We start from the raw sequence: 14,645 nt of genomic DNA, 5'->3' as shown, positions 1-14,645 counted from the left end.
TAATGTAAAGTTATTATGTTAGCCAATTTCTCTAAGACCAAACTGTAAGACATCTCCTAAATCCATGGACTAGAATAACACCTTTGAATGTCAGGTATACGTTTGGGTCGTAACAGACAGAAATGAATTTGTTTGCTTTTCCTTACTTTTTCTTCGAAAATCTTCAGGCTTTATATGGAATGTAGTTTAACAGATTTAATGGTGGCCCTGCGCACTCATTTATACTTTATGTAACACTTTGTCCCTTACAACCCCAATAACTTTATAATTAATGAGAAAATTAAATATTGGGTTTTTAAAGAAACATGTTTGATAGTACTTTTTATTGACTGTGTCAGGTCGTTCCTCTCTCTTCCTCTGTCTGACATTCAATCACACACACAGGGATTAAAGTGAACTTTCAACACACTACCATGTATCTGTGTTACAGGTGTGTCAGGTCCGGACTCAGCAGGCGGGGGTCCAGAGAAGGACCGATCCTGCCTCTTCATCCTGAACTCCAGCTGCTCGAGTCGCCCCACAGCCCAGGTTTTACCTGTCCAAAACGATGTAGCTCCTTCTCTCCCTCCCTCCTGCTCCTTCGGCCTCCCACAGTCTCCCTACCACCCACAGGCCAGTTACAACCAGACCCTGCTCTCCCAGGTCTCAAACCCAGCACGCATCCTAACTTCCCCGCGTAAGCCCAGGCCCCCTCCACTGTGCATGGAGGACAGGACTAAGCAGCTGGGCTCGAGCCTGCCTGCGGCCGGTGCAGGCTTCAGTACAGGGCTCAGTGTGGGGATGGGGGTGAGGCTGGAGAACCTGTTCCCAGGGCGTAACATGGATGGCTCCTCCCCTCTCCAGGACTCTGTGGTTTGCCGTGGCCTGGCGGGAGGTGCTGTAAGTCTGATGGTAGAAACCAGTTCTGCTCTGACCTCCACCTCCAACAGCCTCCACCACGTCTCGCACCCCCCTCTGCACTTCCACCTCTCGTCCTCTTCATCTCCATCTCCATCTGGATACTACTCCTACCCACCTACCTCCTCCTCATTCTCTTCTTTCTTGTGTCCCTCCACAAAGTCCGGGTCACAGTCTGGCAGCTCCAGTAGTGGTGGTGTTGTTCCCATAGCAACTGCAAGCAATGTTCCTGTGGCAGCAGTGCCCGGCAGCGCTTACTACCCGCCCCAGACCACCTCTAGCCCCTCCCCGTCCCCCTCCTCTGCCTCTTCGTTGGATCAGAGTTCAGGTCACAACCCCTCTGTGTGTGTTTGCAGCTCCTGCGGTTGTCGGGGCAACTGCGGTGCCTATGGGGCGTTGCCTGGATACGCAGCGGCCGGCTACCTGCAGCAATTCTCGGCCGGCCCCTCCCTCTTCACCCTGGGTCCTCTGCTCCATCTCAGTCCCCTGATAGCCTCATCCAGCACAGCTGGCACCGGAGCCACGCCCTTCTCCTACCCGATGATGGTGCCGCCGCCGCTCTACCGCCCCAGCCCTGTTTCACATGACCAGCCGCAGGGCTTTGCCTTCTACCAGCCCCATGGCATTTTGGGAAATGGAGGCCAGAAACGGGCAGTAGGGAACCTGTCGTGTTATAACTGTGGTGCCAACGGACACAGAGCAGAGGAGTGCAAACAGCCGCCCATGGATTCAGCACAGCAAGGTAGGTGAAGGAAATAACAAATGAAATTACATGTAAAAATCTAAATAAAATAAAAAGAATATATGTTTTAATTCAATTTCCATTTAAAAGATGCAATATAAAACTTATAACTCTCTTTTTCTTCCTCATTTATTGTAGTAATTAAATTGTGAAATAGATTATGTTTGCCATACTCTGTCAAAAAGGTTTACAGTTAAAGTAATTCCAGTGAGGTAATGTAAATGTTCAAAGTGCACTGACAAATAGCAACAAAAAACAGAATGCTAGGGGTACAGGCAGATGCATTCAGCATGACAAAAGACAGGCTAGCAAACTCTGACGGACACATTAGAAATCAAGGCAGACAGGAAACAAAGCACGACACGATCACCCGATACAGACATTTTCCAAATAAAACTGGAAACAAGCTGAGACACAATCCAAAAAAGCAGACACACAGACCAAACCCTCACACACTCATAATCAAATGGAATAACAAAATACAATTTATAAGCCTTTTACATTAATGTAACTATTCCATTATGAAATATAATACACAAAAAAACACATGCTTTAAATGCTAATTCTATTCAATGTGGGTTTTCAAACATTACAATCCTCTCATCTTGTTTCTATGTGGTAAAACCTATAATTGATCCATAAATACATAAGAATAGGCAGTTTTTCAGCAAGCAGAGGTGCAAATACTGTATGTATGTGGCTTGAGCTTGTATTCAATCATTGTAAAGCTTCAACATAGCAAATGTATTTCTCTGTTGTGTCTCACAGGGACATTTCGACTGAAGTACACTCCTCACTCTGACAGTAAGGACTCGGGGGACTAACAAGCAGAAGCACCAGTGGATTTGAACTGTCACGCTAGAGGCACAGCTGTACCTCATGTTCCTGCTGAAGCTAGCAGACAGCGTTTAGACAGGCAGTCGGCTTCTGGAGTTCAACGAGACAACACAGACCCCATGTATGTTTTGTAATTCTTGTACAGCAGCTTATGGAGAGATGAGGATGGAAGAGAAACAGATTGCTGAGAAGAGAGGAGTGGTTGTCACAGTTTGTGTCATCGGATTAGCTTTCATCCCTCCTCAGATCTCCACAGATACAAACACGAATCACAAGGAGGGCTGGAGATTTGTACTCTGCCTCGCTTCATTTCAGAGACGTGGCTGGAATTCTGCCTCATCCTCAGAGGAAACACTACACACAGTTAGTCATGTTACCTATGGTGCGGTACAACCAGAGAGTCAAAATCTGCCTCCCAGCTAAATGACTGAGCATTAATAGTCTGTATGGTTCACAAACCAGAGGCAAAACACCTGATGTTCTAAACTTCGTGGGCACTAAGCCAAGTGCATTTGACCTAAACATAAAACCCAGTTTAATCAAATTATTGTGACAGCAACAGCAAAGCACCAGTGTTATCTTCCCTTCCCAAGTTCCTTGTTCTGTTGTACGTCCCGTGATCTGGTTTGGCTCATCCAGTTGCAAGACCTGTGTCCCAATTCCATGCTACATACTCATTATACTACATATTAATTGTACACAGCATATATCACGTAATAATATTCATAGAATAAGGTTTTTGCAGCTAGTATCCAAGAACTCTTTTTGTTTTAAACTAACAGGAAATGATGCAATAGCTGCACTGAGTAAAGGCAATCAAACTGCGACTTTGGAACGCAACTGGCAGTTAAACTTGGCAAGAAGTTTAAATACCATCTACCAACTCATTTTGTGAACAGTCCCTCTCATCTATGAGCATTGCATTCTGGGAGAAGAGTGTCCATCAGCAGCACACTCAAAAATCAAGCGTTTTTAGTATGCCTATCATACTATCTACCTTATTTTGTCTCTTTTTCAGTGCCAACACTATAATCCACAAAACCTGCTTAGAATTAGTGCACAGTAAGGATTTGAGACACATAAAAGGTTGTATCTTAAAGAGGAGCAAAAGAAAGAAAAACTGTCAGTGCTATGCAGCAATGTTTTGATGAGTGGGTCTGTGGTAAACATGGTTGTGCAGTACTTTGCAGATGTTTAATGCGGGAGGAAATGCACTCAACATGTTTGTTAGACTTTAAGGATACACACAGTGTGTTATGGTGAGAGACACTTTATGTAAACATAAATGTGTTTGTTTACAAGAAGACGTGGCACCTGATTCAAGGGCTGGATCCCTCTGAAGGAATCAGCTCAAGAAGGGGGATCCTTTGCAGGACCTGAGGTTCTGCTGCACCTGCTGGTCTACCCCTGTTTAGCTGATCTAGCCCAACACAGACTGTATTCAGGCACTTCCATGTGAACTTAATATATTTTTTTAAAGTTGATGATGATGATGTGGCATTAAAAGGCTGGTGATTACCAAGGATTACAGTACAAGTAGACACAGCATAACCGTCATCATTAAAGTGTGTGTGTGTGTGTGTGGACAGGTCACACTTGGAAAGTGGAATCCCTCTTCAGCGGCTGGGGGGGTCACACAGGGAAGCTGCACCAGCCACTGTGTTGTCCATAAAAGCTCTTTACCGGTGCCCTGCAGCCTCTCTACCTCGGAGCCAACCTGAAACTGTTCCTCTGTACCAGGGCAATCTGAATGCACACTAAATGTTTTCAGACACTTCGAAAAGTCAGCACAGTGTCTTTGTATGTTCAGTTCACACCAGTGTTTCTGTCGTCATTCAAGCTGGACTGACATTTCAAAAGTGCCAATTTGTTTTCAGTTCAGTATGATGATGTCTCATTTTTCATGTTGTTAAATGAATGTTGAGCAGCGTGGACGTTAATCCTAAATGTGTTCTCACTCCAGAAGAGATGGAGTTGACTCTTTTTGCAATTAATATGTATGTCTTTATGCAAAAGAATGTTTGTATAAAATTCAGGACTGTTGATTTGGAGAGAGCCTACACAGGATTGGAAATTGGAGAGAGCATAAGCAAGATGGAGAATGTTTTGCAGTATTTTCAAGTCTGACTGTGAGTGAGTTGCTGGGCAGGACCCAGAGTTTTACAGACACGAGGACAGCTGGTCCTTCAGATGAAACTCTATCTGTACCCCTGGAGGGCACAGCACAGGGACATGGGGTGTTTATTTAAAATGGTAAATAAATACTGAACATTCAGTATGTATAACAACATCTGTCTGTTGTTTAAAATAAGTCAACAGTGTGCGTTTGTTTGTAATAAAATGTCTTTGGAGTATTGCTTTTTCACAGAAGTATGGGCCTTAGAATCAACCAGCCAGCCTTCGCTTGTTCAGCTGAAGGTTCATTTAACTTTCTCTGTCTCCATGAACATGGACGCATAAAAACACTTCATACATTGTTTTCAATGGTCGCACAGAACAAGAAAATTGCCTCCATAGATCAGAAGTGTCACATAGCTCCATTTCTGGTGTTTGTTTGTTTTTTACTTTTAGTTTTGCTGTTTCCTTCAAGCCAGAATCTGAATCTGTAAAAATCACAGAAGAACCTGGTTAACTGATGCTCAACGTGCATGTTGCTCTTTACCTTTAGTAAAATATTCTTTTGCAATATTTTGTGCAAATGTTTGAACACAGTTTATAATTATCCAGTTCATTTGTAGGTCATTTTATATTACTAAATTTGTTTTAAAAGTTCAGATAAAAAATGTTTGAATAAATGTGTCCTGCCTGTCTTTCATCATATCGTGTATATCATTTATTTATTAAGTTAAAGGGTCATTTCAGCCATTTTAGAAATTCAAAAACAAATCTAATAGGCCTTTTACACAGCAGACATTTTGACTTATAACAGGAAAAGCACAGACATTACTAATAACATTAAAGCTGGGGCTGGCTGTGGCAGGACTGTAATAAACATGGCCAATTGGTCCGAATTAAATGATTTGCTGGCCTACCTGTGCGCACTCTGCCCCACTCATTGCACATGAAAATGTGTTTTGGGGGACTGGCTTTGTGGGGAAGCCTGAAAGGGTTTTAGCATAATCTTGCTACCTATTGAATTAACAGTCTTTTTTTAAGGAAATGCTCAAAATAGATTTCACCAATTTTATTCCACATATTTCTCTTCCTTGTTAAAAAAGTGACTACATTACCCACAATGCAACACGACTCCGACTGTTCATTAGGAAATTCAGGTGCGTTATTAGTAGTGGCTAATTTAGCCCCAACTGATGCAGATTTCCCACAGCTCACTCTGGAGCCACAAAAGACTTTTTCACATAAGCAGCAGTACTCCCCAACACCTGTAAACTGACTTTGATGTATAAATCAGTGGAGTTCCCCTTAAGAACTGGTATTTTAACATTGAACACTTGGGTATCGAGCACATCCCCTTCTCTAGGTATGTTTGGCACAGGTCTACTTGTCTCAGCCTGAATATACATCCAATAATGTTTCATCAGATTTCCATAAAAATAGTCAGGTCTAAATCTTAAAACTTTACCAGTGTAAAAAAAAGTAAATAACAAGTGCAACACTGAAAGAATGTGTTTCCTTTAGCACTTTCTCATTGAGACTTACCGTACATACAGTAACCTAATAATGAAGTTATATATCCTCTACAGCCAGTTGCCAATGTTCAGCCTCTCTGGTGTGTCCCACTATTCATTGTGTACCTTTCATGGAAGAGTATCGCCAAATAGACAAAGCAAAAATGAAAGTAAAGATAGTGGATTTGAGATTTTCATTTGATAATTATTTCACATTAACTGAGAAAAACTACAGGTTGTGTCAGTTTTATTAATGCAACATCTGTAACTTCTTCTGTTGTACGTTTCTCACAACGGATTCAATTGTAAACTGTTGACACAACATAATGAACACCTTTGTAACACAGTGGACACTCGTTTATGGTCAAAATAACACAGGAAGCCAAAAAGTTATCGTTGTCCCCCTCCTTTTATTGTTTACAAAATACCAACATAAATACATAAGAGGAGGCTGTGTGATATTGCTGTGTGTGGGTATGCGTGTGTGAAACAGAGGAGCAGGCAGGAAAGACAGCGATGGAACAAATGCTCCACCCCTCTGTAACAGACACACAGTGGCTTTTCACTGGTCACCTTTGTACTTCACATTTACAGCAGACAGCGAAGGGTAAAGACGTGGCGCACAATGGAATAAAAACCACATTAAATAAAAAGAACAACAAAAAAAAGATAAAATTCTGCGATATAAAAGCAGCTAAACCTCGATCTGTTACGAAGACGGTGAGGAGGAGGAGAAGCACGACAGCACAGACAGTGTGAGGAGCCATCTATAGACAGACAGGATGTTTTTCTTTTAGAGTAAAGATCTTAAACTGGGCAGGTGTTCGTTTCCGCAGTAACTGCTCTTGTTGTATTTCAGTGAACTGAAACTGAACAATGTGGGCTCCGAGAAATCAGCCCTGCAGGTCAAAGGCAGAACACAGACGCACAGTCAGACATGATGTTTATCAGCCTTTCATTCTTTATCTGACTTTCCTTTATTCCTCAATCACCTTAATGAATACTCATGACAGAGGAGATAAAAAGGAAAGGCAACCTCCTCCCCTCATCAGCAGACACAGAAACACCATTATCCTTCATTCACACATGCTACCAGACCACGCTCCTTGTAGTGTGTCCAAAGTCAACTTGGTTACACTCTCACCGGAACCCCTTTTATATATATTCAAAGCCGCAAAGTCAATATTATCTGTACATAAAGGCTTTTTTTTTCTTCACAAACTACAATCATCTGTTTCAAGGGCAAAAGCAGTTTCCAACATCTGTTTTGTTACAGTGAAGACGCTTTAGGCTACGAGACAGGGAAGGATAGACACACCAAAGAAGGACCATTGAGGGAATGTGACGAAACACACAGCTGGGGTGCAGTGATTAACAAGGTTCTTCTCTACTTCCTTTTGCATTTTTTCTCTGGCAAAAGTACTCTGACCGAGACTACAAATCCCAAAGGTTTAACTGCAATGTAATCTTCCATTAAAACACGTGGATCCAGAAACCCTTCACTTTCTCTAGTGCCCGTCTCCAAAAACCTTACAATTGAGGCTGTCTTTGTTCATAGGCTAATTATATATATATATATATATATAAAAAAACAAATTGGTGGAGCTCACCTCTTTAATGTAACTGATCAAAGACTCACTTGGCTGGAGTCAAAGTCAGATCTGGGATTTCTCTTCTTAAACTCTGCTGTACTAGTCGCCCCATGTGGCTTCATGCTAATGGCTGAGTGTCGTGGTACTCAAACAGTCTATTCGCTCATTGCAGTCATAATATAAAGATCACAACCTGAACCGATTCGGGCTGGGAAATTATCGTACGCTGTGTTTAGATTTAGCAGTTTGTAATTTAGTTCTTACAGTCAAGACTAAAGGTGTGTGGCAAGAAACATGGAGGACGCTAAAAACTACAATTGTCCAATGGCCTGCCAGGTGGAAGGAGAAGGGAGGCTGTTCACTGGGCGGCCGTGGCAGTGCCGAAGGTCTCCTGGGAGGCGTACACCATGTAGAGGAAGCCATCTTGGTCCCGCTCCCGTTCATACACCTCGCAGATGGCGGCCGACACAGAGACCATGCTGTGGCCGTTGACCAGCAGGAAGAAAGCCTGGTTGGAGTTTAGCTGGAGGCGCCTCCTGGTGGGGAGACAAAGGCATGGCAGAGTGAGTAGGAGAAGGACAAAGGGAGGACAGAAAATGAGAGGAGAAGAACAGGACTTCAGGTCTACCTGATGATCTTAATCAGTTCACTCATGTTGACATGGTCTGGCACCAGGAACTTAGTCTTGTCCAGGATGGGAAGCTGTTTTTCTCCTTTATACCTCTCGATGATCACCTACAGGAGACACACACATAATCAATGATTTCTCCCCTGTAATTATTCTGGCTGGTGGGAAGGCCTGTATTTCTCAGAGTTTTGAGACCAGTGGCCATGATCGATCGTGAGATGTAACGGGGAGAGGAAGTCACACTTATCAGATGATATAGTAGAAACACAACACAGCCCTTGGCCTTGCTGAACTGCCCTTGTGAATATAAAGTCCACGCTCACTGGACCAAGACCGATCTGCTTGAGCCATGAATGAACAGAATCCTTTATTCAGGATGACATTTAATCAAGTTAAGACGCTTTCAAACAAGAATTTCAAAACAACATCGCAGAAGCACGCGAACCACTTCATCAATGACAACAAGTGCAAATGACATGCAAACACTAATCCACTAAGGGTGTCTGCCACTCTGATTGACTCTTCCATTACTGATCTGAAACATTTAATGCCGTACTTAGTAATGCTAGTGTGCACACTAAGACAACCTTTTCTTAAAAGATACAATGAGGAGATTACTATAGGTGCTTTCGAAAACTACTTCAAAGAAATTGAGGGAATAATCTCACTACAAGATTGATTTTTTTGACAACTCTGACTTGAGGCACATCAGCTTTGCCTTTGCCTCAGATTGGCTAACTGTAACCGTAACCAACGGAGGCAACGAATACTAGCCATTCAGAGGCAGAGTTGTCCAAAACGTGGTGGGAAAAAAACTAACTTCTCAATTTCAGATTACAGCTCCAGTGATTAGTCGATAGGCAGGAAATTATTCTGCAACTATTTTGATAATCCTTTTTTTTTTTATAGTAAAAAAATTCAAATGTTCCCTAGTTTAGGCTTTTTAAATGTGAATAATTGCCACTTTTCCTTGTCTTGCATTATAATCTCTCTATGTGTTTTGGACTGTTGGTCAAACAAAACAAGACATTTCATGATGTCACCTTGGGCTCTGGAAAACTGTGCTGGGCATTTTTAAATGTACCAAGAAAATAAGCAGCAGATCAATCGATAATGAAAATGAGGTCCCAAGGTCTAATGATTAACCAGGATAATTAATTTGTACATTTTTCATCCATGTTAAAATAACAACAATGATGAAATGGAAAAAGAATAAAAATTGCTGATCTGAATTTTAGATGGAGTTACATAACGGTGACACAGTGCATCTGCCACTGGTTTCAACACTTAGCATGACATGGCAGTTTATAAACCCTATGAGAGTACACAGGAAACACACACACACACACACACACACACACGCGGGTGCTTTTAAGATGAGAAGAGGCCTTGCATGGCGCAGCAGATGGGGGGTTTGGTGATACTCTATCTTAAAATGATAAAACACGCAGGTGAAACCTGAGGTGTGCGTTTGTTTGTCGGTGGTTGCTAGGAGCCACTGGACACCCGACCTGTTAGCAGATGCAGTCATCATAAGAAAAACTAGACACACCTGCTGTGGTCACTCACAGTAAGATGAAAAAAAAGCCTGATCACATAAACTATATAATATTTACATATAAACTCAGAATAACAATCAGACGTCTACAAGAGGAAAGCCCTCGCAGAAATGTGTCTGATGCCACCAAATGACATTTAAAACTGTCTTGACACACAATTCAGAGTACAACCAGGAAACATGTGGTAACACTTCCTGTTGCAGTTTGTCTTTTTCTTACTCGTGTCTTCCTGCATGCTGTTAAGCACGTCGTGCTGATTAGTTTCTGCCCTTACAGATTCCCCACCCTTGAGAATAATTGAACAATGGATTCCACCGCACCGGCTTTGGTGTACACACAACCAATGCAAGTGAACGTGCGTCTGAACTCACAGGTATCTTGTTGGGGTGCTGCTCTCGGATCAGTCGGACATCTTCCACTCTCTGTTCTAGAGGGCAGAAAAACACAGACTCAGGTTAATGGAGGCTCACGAGCAGACAAAAAGGTCAGCAGGTCAGGAGAATCAGCTGCCGGCCACCAACAAAAAGTATACAAAAACTGACAGGCGGGTTTTAACTGAACTTCTAAGTAACTCACATGAATACAGTATTCAAATTGTCCGCCCTTATAAACTGATGTATTTAGTGATCATGTGAGGAGCAGGTGTCTGTTATTATGATGTCTGGTCCAACAGCTTTGCAGAGGTGTTACATATCACACACTCAAGTGGGATCTTAAACAAAGAATGTCACCACTGTATTTGGTCTGCCACTATTTTAATCAGATCTTTTTTTAAATATATTCATAAAAACGCATAATATGATTACATTCTTGGAGCTTAATATCTTACAGAATAGAAACATCTGGGGAACGTATTTAACTGACTGCTTAGTGGACTGAGGCGCTCTTGTGATAACATAATGGGCTTTCCTAAAATCCACTCATGGTGTAACCACAGTGTTCCACAGTGATTAGCAGATTATTAGACGACAATTATGATTCACTTTTTTTCTACTGAAATACTCCAATGTGTGTTCACAAGTGTGCATAGTTTACATGCCTTACACATACACAGGAATGCCTAGCACACATATCACACCTGTGTGTAAAAAAAAGAAAAGAAACTACAATGAATGTACAAGAGCGTTCCTAGAATCTGTTAAAATATACACACTCACTAAATCCCCTCAGTATAGGCTGCAGAATTTCAAATCATATTCGGCTGTGCCGGGATGTTTTTACATTATGCGCATGTTGGAATCTCAGCTGAAATTGGACCTTTTCAACCATGACTGTATATAAAAAGTTTTCAACACTAGGTTTTCCCACAGGTCAGTTACACAGCCGCTGATTGGACCGATCACTCACTCATCGATGACCTTTTTCTTTCGGAGGTTTAACCCCCAATTGAAGTGTTTTGTAACCGGGTCAATTTAAATGGCCACAGATAACACCTTGGGCTTACCGCACTTTGGACTGACAACGTCAACAGTCTGATGGTCAACATCAAAAACTTGAGCATGGGGAAAACATGTGTGACACATCTGAACCTCATGATCATCTGCATCAGTTTTGGGACTTTAGAAGAAATGAAAAGACATGAGTAAGTGCAGATTTTCTAGTACACTGGTCCCCATCAGTCAGCTGAAGCTTTGAGTTACTGATATTCAGTCTTGTGACATGCCACTAAAAAAATGTTCGCTAGATGGACAATCCACTGTAAGAATATCTCTATTGACAAATGTTTGTGAAATGTTTATCATCCAGAGGGTGCCATTTTCATGCTTGAGGAAATGTAAATAAATAGTAAATGGACTGTACTTATATTGCTCCGTTCTAGTCTTCCGAACACTCAAAGTGCTGTACTCTAAGTCATGTTCACACATTCAACTGCTCATCAGAAAGAGAATCTAACATTCACACACCGATGCCACAGCCATCGGGAGCAATTTTGGGTTATCACGCAAGGACACTTCGACATGCAGACAGGAGGAGCCGGGGATCGAACCGCCGACCTTCCGATTAATGGGCGATCCTGCTCTATCTCCCGAGGCCCTAAGGCATTTTTCTAGGACTACATTTCTATCAGGACGAGTTCATCGCCCAGGAACAGGGAAGCTCTGTGTGTTCAGACCATGACCACACCAAGCAACAAATGGCCTCTGAGTCACCCGTTGTAAATCAAATAAAGGAAAAGGGAAGTTGACCTAAAAGCCTGTGGTTTTCCCCCCCCATGTGTTTCAGTTCTGGCATAATATGGGGATTAGTCAGTACCGCCTGGCACAACTGGAAGATTCCCTGAGTCATGTTATGACCTATTATACAGGTATGCAACTTGAACTGTTTCACACCCAGAAACTTGGGTTTAGACCTACTGATGTATACAGGACGGGTGATAATGTAATTAATGCTGTGAGGTGTTAAACCTGTATTAAGATTAAGATATATTTTATTAATCCCAAAGGGGAAACTCAATGTTAGTACACACACATGCCCACAGCAACACACAAGGGCTGCCACTCAGTTTGCTTGGGGCTTGCTCAAGGCCTCCTTTGGCAATGCCCACGAGGTGAACTGGTAACCAGTTCAGCAGCTACCAGTCCACACTCCGCAACTCTTGTCTGAGCTGGATTCAAGGGGGACAAGGCAGTGACACAGGGGTGAAATAAAGCGTGCCATACCTGGTGACCAGCTGGTGGACACTGTCACACTGTAAACAACCACAAATACAGACGAACTGTCTGTTCCTAAAGTTTAGCGCGACGTCACAGTGAAATAGATCAATCTGTATCTAAAGCTTCATGTTCTCCAGTATAGTTCAACACTGGTGACACGATGTTTCTCTTTGCTGCCTGGCCCTCACATGCTCTGGTTGTGTAAATTTGGACCAATAATGTGATGTTAAAACGGAAGTCGGTTACTTTTAGTCATTTTGGGAATTATATTTCCTGGGCTGAAGGCAACACTTCCCATCTGTGTCCAAGATCTACAGCACACTTTGGGGAAAACAACTAAATGCCCATTTTATCCACAGAATGATACTGGATTACTTTACAATTTGTTTAATATTCTCTTAGGTACTAAATAAAAAAATATGCCTACTAAAAAACACAAAGAGGATCATCATGATGTCAAAGAAAGTCAAGAGGATAAACGACTATGCTGCAATGTATTTGTAAAAGCACTACGGGCCTTATGTCTTCTTCTAGATCTGCGGGCTGGGAACACACAACTGAAACTATAATCCGCCTCGAGGCTGTGGCCTACCCTACAAACAAAAACGAAAGAGGGTACCATTTGCATGTGCTCCCTCATTTAAACTCATCTCTTCCCCTCCGCAAACTGTCCCATCCCCCAATCCTGCAGCTCTCTTTTTCTGTTCCCGCATTTCGACACCACTTTGTTTTTCTCCCAGCGCGCTGATGCAAATAAACACACGCGCACGCGCGCGCGCGCGCACACACACACGAAGAGACAGGCCTGCAGCAAATAGCCCTGTCCTATTTTATATGTTTAAACCTGTATGCATATGAGTGGGAACAATTTAAGTCTTTTATCTTCTGTTAGGTAAGTTGACACGACCACAGACCTCCGGATATCGTTGCCTTCTCTAATTAGCTGTAGAGAGACAAGCAGCCAGTATCATCCCCCCCTGTGTGTTTAATTAACATACATTTAAACTGCGCTAGCTGGACAAAATGAACGCTAATACCCACTGCCACTGGGATAACGACCGCCTGCCTGTCTACATTAACGATGCGGTTCACTCTTGTATAGTTTTCAGAGAAGAATTCAGACGACGAACATTCAGGAAATTACACAGAAGACATAAAGCAAAGGAAAATGTTAAAACAAGCACCTACCGAATGTCCTTCTTTGTTTGAAGGTTTTCTCTGAAGGCATATTGCGTCAAAGTCAACCAGTTGGTAGTATGTAAACGGAGGTAATTCGCGGCTGTATGAAAGCAACAATATAAAAGCTACAAACGATTTTATAAAACTATCCGTGGTCTCGGTGCTGGCGGCGTGTTGGTGGGACACTGACGGAGGAGTGCTCGTTTAGAGACGGTTTGATGTCGCTGCTTCCTTCCTCCGCTTGTGTTTTTAGTCAGGACGAGCTCGAGCACAGCAAGCAAAACAAACCTGTCAGCTGACCCGTGACGTCACGCCCCTCCCTCTCATCTGCGCCCCCCACCAAATTCAATTTGAGTTAAAAACACGCAATTAGATTAACAAATCTAAGCACCAAATCAGGGGGATATGATTGGGTTTGTTGAATTTCTACTCTTCTGAGAGCCACTTTGAGTTTTCTCAATAATAAATAACAAAGACAAATAGGCCTATTGCATTGCACAGTTTAAAGAATAGGCCTAAATGTAAGTGAGGGGAAACGATGTAGTGTCTGTTTTAAATTCAACTTAAGTGCCAGGGGGAGCTGTAACTATGCAGACAGAGGGGTCAGGTTCAGCAGTATAAAGAAGAAAACAGGACTATCACACCATGTCACTTTGGTACCCTGATTGATGATGGACTGAAGTATTACTGAAGTGTAACTTATTTGTTAACATTTTCTCAGTGGTCAGTTTGCCTACAATTTATATTTTGCATCATATTTTCCTAGCTGGTGCATTAAATTTGCAAAATAATAAATAATTTATTTATAGAGGGCTTTCAATCAAAGTGTTTTACAAAAACAATACAATTCCAAAACAGTACAATAAATCTTTAAATTGAAACAGTGAAAAGTAAATACCACTATACAAAGACATCAAAGATAAACAAACAT

At 42.2% G+C, this 14,645-nt stretch overlaps 2 protein-coding genes across 2 annotated transcripts in view; one reads left to right on the top strand and one right to left on the bottom strand.

The window, feature by feature from the left end:
- zcchc14 (zinc finger, CCHC domain containing 14) overlaps window positions 1-5,294 on the top strand; it is a 31,266-nt gene extending 25,972 nt beyond the window's left edge. The window contains exons 13-14 of the mRNA XM_038705782.1: window positions 431-1,639; window positions 2,408-5,294. Of these exons, the coding sequence (XP_038561710.1) occupies window positions 431-1,639; window positions 2,408-2,463 (1,265 nt within the window). The 3' untranslated portion in view covers window positions 2,464-5,294. The remainder of the gene's footprint in view (window positions 1-430; window positions 1,640-2,407) is intronic.
- Window positions 5,295-6,492: 1,198 nt separating this feature from the next.
- map1lc3b (microtubule-associated protein 1 light chain 3 beta) lies at window positions 6,493-13,986 on the bottom strand. The gene is made up of 4 exons (XM_038705174.1): window positions 13,724-13,986; window positions 10,253-10,308; window positions 8,323-8,429; window positions 6,493-8,230 (listed from the first exon to the last, which is right to left on the bottom strand). The coding sequence occupies exons 1-4, from the start codon at window positions 13,761-13,763 to the stop codon at window positions 8,053-8,055; spliced, it is 381 nt and encodes a 126-aa protein (XP_038561102.1). The 5' UTR covers window positions 13,764-13,986; the 3' UTR covers window positions 6,493-8,052.
- Window positions 13,987-14,645: the final 659 nt, after the last annotated feature.

The sequence above is a fragment of the Micropterus salmoides genome, unplaced genomic scaffold (assembly GCF_014851395.1).
Source record: "Micropterus salmoides isolate LMB-PRFRI ecotype aquatic unplaced genomic scaffold, ASM1485139v1 Ms_hic_scaffold_8, whole genome shotgun sequence".
Lineage (NCBI taxonomy): Eukaryota > Metazoa > Chordata > Actinopteri > Centrarchiformes > Centrarchidae > Micropterus > Micropterus salmoides.
This window is presented reverse-complemented; position numbering and strand designations above follow the sequence as displayed.

Bases quoted from the DNA above. Each gene is read 5' to 3' on its own strand.
- map1lc3b (XM_038705174.1), bottom strand. From the start codon at position 13,763: ATGCCTTCAGAGAAAACCTTCAAACAAAGAAGGACATTCG. The intron at 10,309-13,723 runs GTAGGTGCTTGT...TCTGCCCTCTAG, and splicing joins CAAACAAAGAAGGACATTCG to AACAGAGAGTGGAAGATGTC. The intron at 8,231-8,322 runs GTAGACCTGAAG...TCTCCCCACCAG, and splicing joins GAACTGATTAAGATCATCAG to GAGGCGCCTCCAGCTAAACT.